The sequence below is a fragment of the Tachyglossus aculeatus genome, chromosome 19 (assembly GCF_015852505.1).
Source record: "Tachyglossus aculeatus isolate mTacAcu1 chromosome 19, mTacAcu1.pri, whole genome shotgun sequence".
Taxonomy (NCBI): Eukaryota; Metazoa; Chordata; class Mammalia; order Monotremata; family Tachyglossidae; genus Tachyglossus; species Tachyglossus aculeatus.
This window is the reverse complement of record NC_052084.1, coordinates 28,353,117-28,368,232: the sequence shown is the minus strand read 5'-3', so window position 1 is coordinate 28,368,232 and position 15,116 is coordinate 28,353,117. Positions and strand designations below refer to the sequence as shown.

Sequence of the window (15,116 nt, the reverse complement as noted above, 5' to 3'; positions counted from 1 at the left end):
TGGGAGACGACTGCTTTTGTTTATTTTTATTCTACCTCATAAATTCAACTTTTATAAGGCGACAAAATTAGAAATCCGGGAAACCCTGAGCATTTGTCGCAGCGTATCAGGCAGAGTCGAGTGTAGCAAGAGGAAATCATTGCTGCCAAAAGCTAGACTAAACTTGAATAATTTTTTATTTGATTGCAAATGTGCAGACATATCAGATGTGTCTTCATAAGGTATGAAAATTAAGAAACACAATGAGAAAATACACACACACACACACACACACACACACACACACACACACTCAAAGAATATTCAAATCTTAGATTCCCTGAGATGGTCTAGCCCCGTGCCTCCAGGTAGGGGAATGATATATCGAAATATCCCGAGTTCATGTTGGCTTTTTAAATAAAGCTCTACATTTCTGCCAAGCTTTGATCCTTGGGTCTGTGCTGTTTGTGCCTAGACAGTTTTTCCCCAGCCTGTATAAGTGCTGCTCATTTTTCATGCTCCACCCTCATCCATTCTCACTCGCATCTGTCTTCACTAAAGACATTTTCCCAATTAGTCAAAGTTGCTTGGAATTCCATTCCTGTCTCATAAAGGGCTGGCGACCGACCCAGTTTTCTGTCATCTGCAAAGTGTCCTTGGTTTTAGGTTTTTGTCACCAATAAAGCCTAGTGGTTAGAGGCAGGCCCCTAAGCAGTCTGTGTGGAATAGCTCTCAATCCATCCCACGCCCACTCAGAGTAATCCAGACCTTAAGATGGTTTAGAAGCTACCTAAATGGAAACAGCTTCAGAGCTTTCTAGGGTGTTTGTGGATTAAAACAAATTTACTGGTACTACGGTGCTACCTAAGATTGAAAAAAGGAAATAACGAAGTGCAAATGGTCCTCTTGAGCTTCCATAGTTCTACAAGCCTCCTAGGCCATGAAGCTAAATACTCACTTTGGATCTCAGGTTGACCCGGCTTCTTCTCTCCTGGTTTCGTTGGACCGCCAGTCTGAACTGAATAAAACATGAAGAAGAAGGAACCCAGAATTAGCGACAAGACAGTCAACTCGGCTTTCATTCGGTCAGTCAGTCGATCGTATTGAGACATTACTGTGTGCAGAACACTGTACTAAGAAATTGGGAGAGTATGACAATATAACAGACACGTCCTCTGCCCACAAGGAGCTTATAGTCTATAGTGGGAGGGGCACAGACATTAATATAAATAAATAAATTTCCTAAAATGGTCACAGCCAGAGGCAGCCTGGCAGTTTCATTCACTCAGTTGGATCTGGGCTAAAAACAGCATGGCCTAGTGGAAAAAACACAGGCCTGGGAGTAAGATGAAATTGAAGTACAGTGAGTAGGTTGGTGGGCTGGCGTTAGGAGAGAGAAATGTGCACGGTAGATTGTAGTGGGAGAGGAGCAAGGTAAGGATTGTTAAAGCTGATGATAAGGAGTTCCTGTTTGATGAAGAGATGGATGGGCAACCATTAGAGGTTTCTGAGGAGTTGGGAGAGAGATATATGTAAAACAAATCTTTGGAAAACTCATCTGGAGAGGGGAGAGGCAGGAGGCAGGGAAACTGATGCAATAGTCAAGGTGGGATATAATAAGTGCTTGAATCTGCTTGGTAGTAGTTTGGATGGAGTGGATTGGGGCGGCGGGGGAGGGAATTCAACAAATGTTGTGAAGGTAGAACTGACGGGATTTGGTGGCTGACTGACCATGTGGGTTAAAAGAAGGATGAGTCGAAGATAATGCCAAGGTTGCTGGCTTGTGAGACAGTGAGGATGGTGGTCTTGTCAAGATGACGAGTCCAGAGGTTGCCTAGGTTTCCCAGACACTTCCGCCAATTACCCCTCTCTCCTCATCTTCAGCCCCCCAGGGGCGGGGCAAATAATGGGACTCTGGAGGATTCCCAACTGACATTGTTCTGTGTTCCATTAGAAAATGAAATAAATCTTCCCAAAGTTACAAAGCATATGTTTGCTTACTTGTGAGTTGCCCTAAAACAGGTGAACTTTCTTCCACTTCATCATAGGAGCTGATTGTCACAACGTATTCCACCTCAGGCGTGAGGTCTGATAATAAGGTTTCAGTAGAACTAGGTGCAAGGGTAAATTCTTTAGTAGGTCCGTCTGCAAAACAATATGAAAGGCAAAGGTTTTAATGCCAAGGTCATGATTTTGATTCACGTCATGCCAGAAAACCAGAATAAAGATCTCTCCAAAGTTATTCCAAATCTGAACACAACATAGCTATATCCAAATAGTATCTCTAGGTCAATCACAAATGTCTCAGTTGTCTGATCTGAGGTTGCCTACAGACTAAATCGGCATTAAAACCCACCATTGACACTAGTTGAGATGCAGGACGGAGCCTTAGTTTTGTCCTTTAGTTGGTCAGATTTAAGCCTTGATTTCCAGGCAAATACACCCATGGAGCCCCGCAAAAATCCGGCTCTTCAACGACCAGAGATCCAGACTTCAACCCACTTTCACCTTCCCACTTCTGCCTGGCTTCCCCTAGGCTCTGTCTTCACCCTACTCTTTGACACCAGATCGTCACCATCTAGTAATGTTTACCGAGTGTCGGTGTGTGCTTGCCACAGGTCTGAGGTTCTACAAGTCAAGTCTCATTTACTCCCCACTTTAAGCTCCTCAAGGACTAGATGAATGAATAAGAAAGGCCAAGAAGTGGAACTAGAATGTTTGAAAGGGGAAGAGGTCCTTGACTCTGCTCTCCTACTTCAGTTTGGGGCATGGCACCAAAAGGCATTTTCCCTTATCGCTCAAATCGGCCACCGAAACAGAAGAATAATTTTCAATAGAGAATCAGTGTGGCCTAGTGAATAGAGCACGGGCCTGAGAGTCAAAGGACCTCTGTTCTAATCCCGGTTCCTCCACGAGTCTGCTGTGTGACCTTGGGGAAGTCACATCTCTGTGGCTCAGTTCCCTCATCTGTAAAATGGGGATTAAAACTGTGAGCCCCATGTGGGACAGAAGCTGTGTTCAACCTGATTCGCTTTTATCTACCCCACCGCGTAGAACACATAGTAAGCGTTTAACAAATACCATCACTACTATTTATTAAAAACTCAGAAACTTACCAGCTGATGGACCCAAGGTTATCCTGTAACCCACTATAGGGTTAGCTGGTCGTGTCCATGACATATGAACAGTATTTTCATCTATAATTTTAAAATTCAAGTCTGAAGGTGGATCGACTGAAAGAGAGAGATCACACTAGTTACATCCTGTGAAGGTCTGACAAGTCACTTGAACGATAAAAATGAAAATGGTGTCGAGCAAAGCTTTCTAAAATTGTCTTTGCATAAATTTGTTTCCAACGCATATCGAGATATGTTGTTGGAAAAGGATAAAATAAAAGCCGACGAAATGTGACGACACATCGAAGAGTGTACGCGTTACAGAGGACAGCACAGAACGTATGTTGTCTTGAGTTGCTAGGTCATTCGAGAATGGCCAACAAAATCAAGGACAGTGGATACACATTTGGGTACATATACGATGAGTTCACAGAGAGCAACCACGAGGGCAAACATTTCACATACAATTAAAAGAACTCGGATACATGCTGGGTGCAATTCAAATAAGCATGCTAAGTCACAGCTTGCTTACAACCCTAGACCATCATATTTCAAGCATTTACCCAGAACTTCCTTTCCACAAGTTGTCAGAGAATTGCCAGGCTTTTAGAAGCAGGCATCGGCCTTCTGGTTTCCCTACTCTCTAGGTTTCAATAAGCTCTGGAACTGTGGCAGAGATGAAGAGAAGGCGCTAGTGATTCGTAAAAAAAATCCCGGACTGTTCACTATATGAGAGAGCAATCATAAATTTCCTTTGGAAATATACATCTGAATGTATATGCCTCGCATTTATCCGTAGGTTTTGGTATTCCAAAATGTGGGGTAGTACTTACATACTGTGTTCTGATAATTTACGGCACTAGTGACACTTAGGAAACCAACATCAGAAAGTGATGATTCCACCCCCTTCCACCAAAGTGCTATTGGCTTTTTCCCGTGGTGTAAGTCAACTGCGTCGGTTCTAGCATAGGCCCCATACGGGAAGTGGCATTTTAGCGGTAAAACGCCAGTATGGGCTTTGAACGAAACACTGGTTAATTATGAAAAGACAACATCGATGGATGTTTATGGACATTTATTTAACAGAACTTGAAGGAAACAGTGAAGAAGGCGTCAGTGATCTGAACGAATGACTATGAATAAAAACTTGCAGGAGCTGGTGACAGGAGTAATTGAAAAGTACAGAAAGAAACAGTTTTCATACATCGTTTCGCAGCCTCATGCAAGTATAAATGAAATGTTGACTTAGATTCCCACAACGGACAAAAGGCTCCACGTAGAGTGGTCAAGGCACAAAGACGTTTCAGAAAAACTTGGTGATGAGAAATACTTTATAATGATATTCTCTCTAAAATGCTCATGCCCAGACATGCAACATTTTACGGGCTCACTGCCGTAGGGGGATTAACGTCAGGTAAAATTTCAGCCATACTTTCCTCAAATACTTCAGACCGTCTGAAAAGCATTCCTGGTGAGTCAGAGCAGGTCGATACAGAAAGATTGCAATCTTTTGGACATCTGGACAAAGCGAGTAACTCTGGGAGCCAAGACACGGGATCGGAGTGCTGTTAGGACTTAGTGAAATATTAATGAGCTATTTAAATGGGAAATGGATAAATTATGACAAACTGTCGCACTGAACCGTAGGACGACATGGCTTTTTTTTGATTCACTGGACCTGCTAGCACAGGATCGGAATAAATGCAATTTTTATTACTACCCTTACATGGGAAGTGAGATTAGACAATTAATTGACATGCACGATAGGGTTATTTTTCAGCACACCGGGTTTCTGGAACCCGACTGTCAGCATAATGGAAAGAATTCCTTGGTAGACAGAGCATGCGGAAGGGATGCGAATTGTATGACGGAGATTAAGAATATCATTATAAAATATCTGGATAGCAATGGCTCAGGACAAATTTAATGCAAAGGCAGACACAACCGGCCTGAGCATGCTTTACAAAAAAAAACAAAAAAAAAAAGAAAAATCAGCGCATGGAAAAACGGCACCACCAACCTTGGATGTTAATTGGCCGGATGTAGCCGAGACCTTAGGCTGAAGCTACTTTGAAGCAAGACCGGCGGCCCGCCTTGCGGATATCCAAATGACTGGAGTCCAGATAAACTGAAATCTGGCTGTGGGGAAAATCTTGAACATTTCAAAGGATTCGAACGTGCTTGTGAGACGCGGATGGAGTGTTCAGAAAGGCAAACGGAAGGGATCCCCGACCGACCTAGAGAATCTTCTGTCTCGCGCAGTAGCCTCGCCTTTTGGAAGCTCTAGTGTGATGACGCAAAATGCCCGGCTCCCAGTGGGGAATGACCGAGACTGTTGCCTGGGTGACCCCTGAGAGTCAACCTGAGGCGAAATGAAAGTCTTCCGTCGGGAAACTCATTTGCGATACAGAACCGCATTGCCATTCTCGTGAGCACGGTGGCAAGAAAGGTCGATCGATAGCAGTAGAGATGGAGATGGCGGCACTTTCCACACTCACCAATGCTCCGAAAGGTTCGGCTAAAAATGCACAACGAAGATTCGACTTCTTACCCTTTGCAACTCAAGTGGAGCGGTTTGAAGTAACCGAGAATGAGAACTCGGTCCAGAGAAACCGAAGACCAAGGGAAATTAGGAACATGAGGTAAATGCTCTGATGCTTTATTTACTCTACTGATTATTATAGAATAATCAGGGACAGTAATGCCTTAAATAAACTTCGTACCAATAGAGTAGAGGGTGTTTCATATTCTGGATTTCACTGTAACTGCAGTCTTGGAAAACCCCAATTTTTATGCAATCACTTTTTCTAAATCTCTGAGCCAAGGGGAAACGGGAGCAGAGACCTTTCTTGGATGAATAATTCCAAGCATGGGGGGGAGTTTGGGAGAGTCCTACTGTCTTCATCCCCGCCCCCTCAATTTCTACTGCCAACTCTGTTTCCTCTCCTCACAAACTCCCCACACCAGTCCCCTTCCCCTCATTCCCTTGACATTCTCAGCACTTGCTAAGAACTCTGTAGCTGGAATGGATCTCAATGACCTCCACTCCATCCTGGGGTGAGAAAGGGAAGAAGTGTGGCCTAGTGGAGAGAGCAAGGGCTTGGGAGTCAAAAGGATCTGGGTTCTAACTCCAGCTCTGCCACTTGTCTACCGTGTGACCTTGAGTAAGTCATTTCACTTCTCAGGGCCTCAGTTCCCTCATCTGTAAAATGGGAATAATAAAAACAATAATAATAATGATGGTGTTTATTAAGCACTTACTATGTGCAAAGCACTGTTCTAAGCACTGGGGAGGGTACAAGGTGATCAGGTTGTCCCACAGGAGGCTCACAGTCTTCATCCCCACTTTACAGATGAGAGAACCGAGGCCCAGAGAAGTGAAGTGACTTGCCCAAAGTCACACAGCTGACAGTTGGCGAAGCTGGCATTTGAACCCATGACCTCTGACTCCACAGCCTGGGTTCTTTCCACTGAACCACGCTGCTTCTCTGATTTAGATGGTGAGCCCCATGTGGGACAGGGACTCTGTCCAACCTGAGGAACTTGTATCCATGTGTCAGGCACATAGTAAGCGCTAAAAAAAATACCATTTAGAAAATAAAAGGGACTCCTAATGGAAATTATGGAGATACAGAGCTTGTTTTTAGGCCAGCCTTCTGACACAGTTCTTAGAATGTGAGCTCACTGTTGGATAGGGACTGTCTCTATATGTTGCCAACTTGTACTTCCCAAGCGCTTACTACAGTGCTCTGCACACAGTAATCGCTCAATAAATATGAATGATTGATTGATTGATTGATTGATCAAGCCAGACAGAGCAGGCACATACCTGGGCATAGGGAAAACTGGCAACCCGTCAACCTTCTCAAACTACTCCACCATTCCTTTATCAGCGTGGCTCAGTGGAAAGAGCCTGGGCTTTGGAGTCAGAGGTCATGAGTTCAAATCCTGACTTCGCCAATTGTCAGCTGTGTGACTTTGAGCAAGTCACTGAACTTCTCTGGGCCTCAGTTCCCTCATCTGGAAAGTGGGGATTAAGACTGTGAGCCCCCCGTGGGACAACCTGATCACCTTGTAAACTCCCCAGTGCTTAGAACAGTGCTTTGCACATAGTAAGTGCTTAATAGATGCCATCATTATTATTATTATTTATCACTCAGGCTTTATGGCCACTGATGATGTGATTCTTGTAGAGCTCACCCACTTTGAAAAGTTCTAGTTCCTAACGAACCTTGGGTGATTCTTCCTTCCCCCTTTTCCCCAAATCAACCTCCTGTTGGGCTGAGTTTAAATATAATTTCTCAAACCTGATCCTATTGGGAATGAGTCATCCTGATTGCTAAAGTTTGGCATGTAAAAGAAAACCATATCTTGGCAAATGGATAGCTTGCTGTGCATTTTACTTATAAGAGGGTCTTTTACGGCTGTGAAATGAAGCCAGTACTTAACCCTTAATGAGTGCAAATACATTTTAGATAGCTAAAGAATTTCATTTAGTGATTCACTTGATGAGTTAATAGTGTCTTCTTGATTACATCCAATCAATTCTGATTTAAAAAAAGTCTAATTATAAATCTCTTTGCTCTGCAAAACTAAATTGCTACCACTATGCCTAGTTAAAAATTCAATAAATTATTTGGCAAATATTTTCATTTCAAATATTTCACATTCTACCCAGGTAGACTGTAAGCTCACTGTGAGCAGGGACTGTTTCTACCAACTCTATTTTATCATACTTTCCCAAGCACTTACTACAGTGCTCTGCACACAGCAAGCACTCAATAAGTGTAATTGATTGATTGATGAGATTAAAGGAATTGTGAAAGTCTCTCATATAATCACCTTCTGGAATATACTCAGTTCTATTTAAGTATAAGTAGATCCACTGAACCACCATTTAGATGTTTTATAATAACCAAATAAAAGATACACGAGTACACATTATAGGCCAAGTCCCCCAAAAGCTAATAGTCATCATATGTAAACTCAATGGGGGAATTCTCAGTGTTCTCCTATTTAATGATAGAAAGTTAAAAACAGTCCAAAATGTCACATGCTTGGCAAACCTACCTGTTTTCCTGAATTTAAGTTAAATGGAAAAACCTATCCGTTGATTTTCCTTTAGCATAATCCTCAACGGTCATTCATTCATTCATTCATTCAGTTGTATTTATTAAACAGTTACTGTGTGCAGAGCACTGTACTGAGAGCTTGGGAAAGTACAATGCAACAATAAATGATAAACAGTCAACAGCTGCACAGTCAACAACATCCTCAACTGATCATGAGTTCTTAATCCTTAATGAGAACTCTAAAATCTAAATGAGTTCAAGACTCTATGCTTCTCATAATTCTTTGGTTATGATACTGAATTCCATGTTTCTCATCGACACATACATTTTTGCATGGATTCACTATATTGCTTTACATTCAATTCATAACAGCGGGTAAAACAGAGAAACCGATAATTTTATGTAGTCAACACTGCTTATGTCTGAACATCTACCAAAAGAAAATGATTAACTGACTCCCCTCCGAAGCTACTATCTCCTGGTAGGGTGTCATTTGATGCTGTTAGCCTCTTTGGCGATTAAATAATAATAACAACAATAAATAGCAATAATAACATTTTAATTGAACTGGTCCCGGGCTCAAAACTGGGGACTGGTGACCCAATTCTCATTACCATCTCTTCTCTGCAAGAATTTCTCACTTCCCTCCTTGAGCCCAGGCACCTATTCCTTCAATCAAGCACCTATTCCTTCAATCAGGCGCCTATTCCTTCAATCAGACGCCTATTCCTTCAATCGTGCTTGGCTATTGTAAGAGAAGTACTTTCATTCATCCCCCTGGAGTGATACTTTGGGGGCCAGGATCAGACCCCCAGTATTAGATATTAAAATAATAACATTTTAATTGAACTGGTCCCAGGTTCAAAACTGGGGACTGGTGACCCAATTCTCATTACCATCCCTTTTCCGCAAGAATTTCTCACTTCCCTCCTTGAGCCCCAGAACTCTCTTTACTTGGGTCTATTCAAGCACTTAGTACCCTGCTCTACACATAGTAAGTACTCGATAGATACGGTCGATGGATTGATTGATCTTAAAGACGTTGGCTATCCCTCTGCTCTCCCTCTGCTCTAGGCTTTCCATTCCCTCAAATTTTCCATTCCTTTCAGTGAAACGGCTTAAGGCTTCTGATTGTCCAAAAAATTAGAAATCGCTTCGTGCAATGGAACATTTTTAAATCTTGTTCAGTAGGATAAAAAGTGTACTATGACTGCTGAATACAATGAAAAGCCCATGTAGCTGGGATTTACACCTTTGAAAAAGAAAGCAAGCCAGGGCTTAGAATGGCCTTGCCATATGGATTCATTCAATTAATTAGACTCATTTGCTCTACAAAGCTGCATTTTAACTCTACAACACGTGCTTCCACTTCATTCGCCACAAGATGACAATAGTACAGACACCCGTCTACTTGCTGTACTACAAAAATGAAAAGACCCAAGGCAAGGGAAATAAATCCAACTTGACCCACTTGTTGAAAACAGTTTAACCTAACCTTACTCAGGCTCCAAAACCCAGGAATAACACAATAGCCCCAACACAATTAATAATACATACTAAAAAAAAAAATCAGGCGCTTATTCCTTCAATCGTGCTTGGCTATTGTAAGAGAATTACTTTCATTCATTCCCCTGGAGTGATACTTCGGGGGCCAGGATCAGACCCCCAGTATTAGAAATTCCCCAACTGCGATTCCAATTCAGAATGGAGGCTTTTATCTGCATCAGTCCTCTAGTCTGGAGACCCACTGTGGCAGGGAATGTGTCTGCCAACTCTGCTGTATCATTCCCTCTCAAAAGCTTAGTTCAGTATTCTTCCCAAAATAAGCACTCAACAAATACAATTGTTGAATTGAGTACATCGTGGCATAGCTCTGTACAGTCTCCCGTAACAAAGAGCACATTAAAGAGTGTTGTGTGCCCTGATCCGGCTTTTCATCTACACAGAATCAAAATCGGATTATTTTTCTACGCTGGACAAGTGGCCTTAAATAATAATCATAATGATAATAATAATAATGATGGTATTTGTTAAGTGCTTACTATGTGCAAAACACTGTTCTAAGCGCCGGAGTGGTTACAAGGTGATCAGGTTGTCCCACGAGGGGCTCACAGTTTTCATCCCCATTTTACAGATGAGGCAAGTGAGGCCCAGAGAAGTTAAGTGACTTGCCCAAAGTCACACAGCTGACAGTTGGCAGAGCCGGGATTTGAACCCATGACCTCTGACTCCAAAGCCCTGGTTCTTTCCACTGAGCCACGCTGCTTCTCTGGAGCAATATCTTCGCTGTTTTCTCACCCCAAAACGCTGATGATTAGAAATGAGCTATTTAAGAATGGAAATGAATGCAACGATCAACAGTCACCCATTGGGATGATAGCCGTGGCTTTTGCATATCATTTTGTTCACCAGACCTCTTAACTGATCGGCTATTTGACTAAATTCTTGTCTTCCCCAATATGCTCCTGTTTGTTCGGATGAATCGCATCCGCAGGGAAAGGCTAGTTAGCAGTTCCCAGCACTATTTTCCCGGGTGAGCTACGTGGATCTGCAGTCCCACCCCTGCTTGAAGACTTCATTTCTTCCAGAAATGAAGGGCCAAGGGGTGGGGAGGTGGGGAGAGGGTCCTCCCAAATCCCTGCTCCAAGCAGGGGTGATAGGGGAAGGTGGTTGTCACCAAGATCCTCCCCACTGCTAAGTGAAACTCATTGTCTTCTTCGAAGATCCCTCCTCCCAACTTTAAAAACCCAGCGTCCCATCGATTCCTAATTAACAACTGATTGCTATTTGTAAACTCCTGGAGAGCAGGGATGGTGTCTACCAGCTAACTCTATTGTATGCTACCCTCCAAGCACTCTGTATAGTGTTTTGCACACAATAAGCTCTCAGTAAATACCACTGATTGAAGTACCAATCCAAAAACTAGGAGCTCAAATTCTGCCACAAAGTTCCGCCCTGAATCTGACTACCCAAAAAGCTCTCCATCAAAGTCAAACTATCCATCAACATTAAACCATTACTCTGCTCCCAAATGCTCTCCATCAAAGTCAAACTATCCATCAACATTAAACCATTACTCGGCTCCCAACTGCTCAGTGCAACAGCTCTTTCCATTTACTTTCTGTGCCCGGAAGAAAATCTCCCCAAATCTACCAGTCAATCAATCAATCGTATTTATTGAGCACTTACTGTGTGCAGAGCACTGTACTAAGGGCTTGGGACGTACAAGTTGGCAACATATAGAGACAGTCCCTACCCAACAGTGGGCTCACAGTCCACAGAAACAGGCTAATTCCATGGTCACCAGAGATCATACTGCCCTCCTTAAAGATCCAAGATGCAGAGGAATGAGTCGGAGAGATAGGCATATCGATAGAGAATGAGGAGAAACAGAAGGGAAAGCCAATGTCGGGATAGGATAAGGAACAGGAGAGGGCTAGCCTACTTGGATACCGGAAAAATCCCAGCAGGCTGGGCCGATTTGGGCTGGACTGGGCTTCTAGCAGCTCCCTAGAGTCTAGGAGCTCAGAGAAATCATTTAAAAGAAATAGGGAACGTTTCACCCCTCCGACTTCCCCATTCTTCCCCCACTCCACCCCACTCCCCGCTTTCTGCCATTCATGTCGGGATTTCTTGGTGACAGTTTCAGAGCCAGCCCTGGCCCAGAAATGGACCGCTAAGACCTCAGAGGAAAGATCAATGGATCAGCCAGGAATTAAAAAAAAATAGCACTCACCTTGGGATTAAACACACAATATCAACAGGCTACATGCAAATTAGAGGAAGAAAACTGGGAGAAGGTGAGTGTTGGGTTGAAATACAGGTAGAGTGACAGCTCAGAATATTTGAGAATGAAGAATTGAAATTAGAGGAGAACAGCATTTAGGTGATGATGAATGCCATAAACCTAAGGGAGACAAGTGGTGTTCTTCTCACTCTTCTTTTATGACCACCCAATAAACAATCCCGTTTTGATTTCCCCACCATTTCCAAGCTACTTCCCTTTCTATGAATTATCTAGATTTTTCTGACTTTAACTTCTGACTTTTCTGGCTTTCATTTTGTCTAAGAGTTAGCCAAATGGAGACTCTGCTAGTTTGGATGAACTGACTCCTCCTCTGTTTTACCTGGCTTTCCAAGTACATTGGGATCAAATCCTTTCCTGCAGCTCGAGATGAGGAACCTTAAAAGAAATCCCCAGATGACAGTGAATTCAAAAAGGTAAGTGACCGGGAAAGATTTGCTGGTGTTTCATCAATGGGGCAATTCCCCAAATTGGCCTGAAGTTTCACAGTTTGGAAAGACGAGGCAATCCCCTACCACTTTTGTGAAAACCGATGGAAGAAGTACTCTGGAGGAAAGGCAGAATGGTTTCCTCCTCCAGCGCAAGTGAAATAAGGATGAAGAAAAGCTAATCATGGCCTTGCAAAGCTACCTAGATTCCTGGAAACTTTCTCTAAGTCCGGTACAACCACAATGTAGAAATTTCCTACAGACGCCGGCCAAAGCAAACCACAGCAAACCACAGCAAAGCCTAGAACTCTTCCGAGAACAACAGAGGATTCTCTTTCTCCCTTAGTCCCCAACCGGCAACCGAGCGCCTTCTTGATCTAGATGATTCCACAATAAAATTCCCGCTGAAATACGAGGAGAAATTGCTTTTTAAGAGACGTAAGTGAATTTCAAACCAGCAGCCTCTCAGGGGAGGGAAAAAGTGCCAGTGACGTATACCCCAGGGAACTAGAGGGTCTTGATGGAAAAGAGCCAGTGCTCTCCGAGGCTGAGCCACCATTTCCATTTGGGCAATGTGCATAGGTCTGGACCAAAATGGAGTTTTCTGGGAATTCTGGATGCTAATGGAGTAACAGATTCTTCCCAATGGGAAGCCTCTAGAAACATACTCACCTCAGCTCACCAAGTTGGGGAAAAAGCCCTTTAGGAACAAATGAAATGCCTCGGTCGCCATTGGCCACTTTTAAGCGAAAAAACATTTGCATTTGGGGAATCACGAATGGCAGGAGCGGCGGCCATGGGTCTTTGAAAGGCTTTGGGAAACCCGAGAGGATTTTCATTCTCCTCCAGTCTGTATTCTCCCAAACGTTTCGTTCGTCAGAGGGGGACGAGTAGGAGGGTGAAGACATATCTAGGGTGAGGACACACCAGCCCCGACCCTGCAGGTGGAAGATCCCGGGTGCCGATGGGTCCCGCCCTTGGTTCAGAAGGATCCCAGGTCATCATTCGGGAAGTTGAAACTGAAGATGGGTTGGGCCGGACTTTGACAGCGTCAGTGGGGTTGGAGCCGATCTCTCCTCGGCATCTAGACTGGGCGGGCCGGGATGGGGAAGCAAGGAGGTGGGCGGATCCAGGAGGGGAGAGAGGCAGGAGGAAGCAGGGATGAAGGGAGAAAGAGGGAGGCAGAGGGGCGGACGGGGCGGTCGGGGTGTGTCACAAGAGGGGTGGGATCAAAGACAGTTGGGGGGAACCGGCAGAGAGGAGAATGAAAGAGGACAGGGTGAAGGAGGAGAGGTGGGGGAGGTGAGGAGGGATCGGGGTCTCGACAGGAGCAGATTCCTGGGAGCCGAAAGCTGGACCTCGAGACCCACTGGGAGATGGACGGAGCCAGGGGGCAGGCGGGGCCCATGGCCGACGTGGAAAGGCTAGAGTCTGGTGTCTTGGTCCTCTTAAGAATAATAATAATAATGGCATTTATTAAGCTCTTACTATGTGCAAAGCACTGTACTAAGCACTGGGGCGGTTACAAGGTGATCAGGTTGTCCCACGGAGGGCTCACAGTCTTAATCCCCATTTTACAGATGAGGTAACTGAGGCCCAGAGAAGTGAAGTGACTTGCCCAAAGTCACACAGCTGACAAGTAGAAGAACCGGTATTTGAACCCATGACCTCTGACTCCAAAGCCCGGGCTCTTTCCACTGAGCCACGCCGCTTCCCCTCCTCTTCCCCAGGAGGGGGGCGGACGAGAGGGGGAAACCGGGAAACCGCCAGCCGCCAACACTAGAAATCACGGTCTTCCCAACCCTCACTCTGTGAGATCCCACCCTCCCCGCAGCCCACCGTGCCGGCCCGGTTGCCGGAGCAGGATTCCCACGGAGACACACAAACACACTCGCCGCCCACCACCCCACGGTCAGAGAGCTTTATTGGACCGAGCCCGGGCGGGAGGAGCAGAAGCACAAGAGGCAGAGGAGAGGGGCGGAGGGGATCCACGGGTCAGGACTGGCGCCGGAACCGGGCTGGGGGCCGACGAGATCCGGAGCTCGAGGGATCAGGCCGGGCATCCTCGGCCGCCTCGAGCTGGTCCGGACCGCTGGATCACGGTGGCCGTCTGGTCGAGCCGGTGACCGCCAGCACCGCGGGGTCGGAGCGAGCGTGGACGGGGCAGCCCGGAGGCGAGAGCCAGAGGCTGCCCAGGCCCGGGGAGAGAAGAGCAGGGACAAGGAGGGACAGAGGGACACTGAGGTGACAGAAGACGGACCTGAAGAACAGTCACGGAGGAAGGCCCGGGGGACAGCGGCCGGGCAGAAGAAGCTGGACCGACCTCGCCTCAAGGCTCCTTACCTTCTGCCTGAGCGGGAACCAGGAAAAGCAGACCCCACAGGGCGGCCACCGCGGAAGACAGCCTGACCTTCATGTCCACCCCTCCGACTCACGGCACCATGAACGGATCTGGGGGAGGGAAAGAGTGGGGTGAAAACAACAAGCAGCTGTGAGTCGATTAGGCAAGCGGCCCAGAGGAGGGAGACACCCCCCTTCTCCGCCACAGCCGCCCCCACCCCGGCCCGCGGGGGAGGTCCTTTCTCCTCTGTCCTTGGCCTCCCTCCAAGGCTCCATCTGATGGAGGACGGGGCCTCAACGGGCCAAGCCAGGGGTCTCGGTTCCAGGGCAAGCGGAAGCCCGTCCCGATTCCCCAGGGGGTCGGCCTGCTCCTTCT

At 45.6% G+C, this 15,116-nt stretch overlaps 1 protein-coding gene across 3 annotated transcripts in view; it reads right to left on the bottom strand.

Annotated features, from left to right (window-relative positions):
• The window catches only part of COL12A1 (collagen type XII alpha 1 chain), a 144,958-nt gene extending 130,129 nt beyond the window's left edge, over window positions 1–14,829 (bottom strand). For 2 of the 3 annotated variants that reach the window (XM_038760746.1, XM_038760747.1), the window contains exons 1-4: window positions 14,744–14,829; window positions 3,096–3,212; window positions 1,981–2,124; window positions 938–997 (exon numbers count right to left, since the gene is read on the bottom strand). In XM_038760746.1, the coding sequence (XP_038616674.1) occupies window positions 938–997; window positions 1,981–2,124; window positions 3,096–3,212; window positions 14,744–14,816 (394 nt within the window). In that variant the 5' untranslated portion in view covers window positions 14,817–14,829. The remainder of the gene's footprint in view (window positions 1–937; window positions 998–1,980; window positions 2,125–3,095; window positions 3,213–14,743) is intronic. The other variant, XM_038760748.1, reaches the window with a different exon arrangement.
• Between the last annotated feature and the right edge of the window lie 287 nt (window positions 14,830–15,116).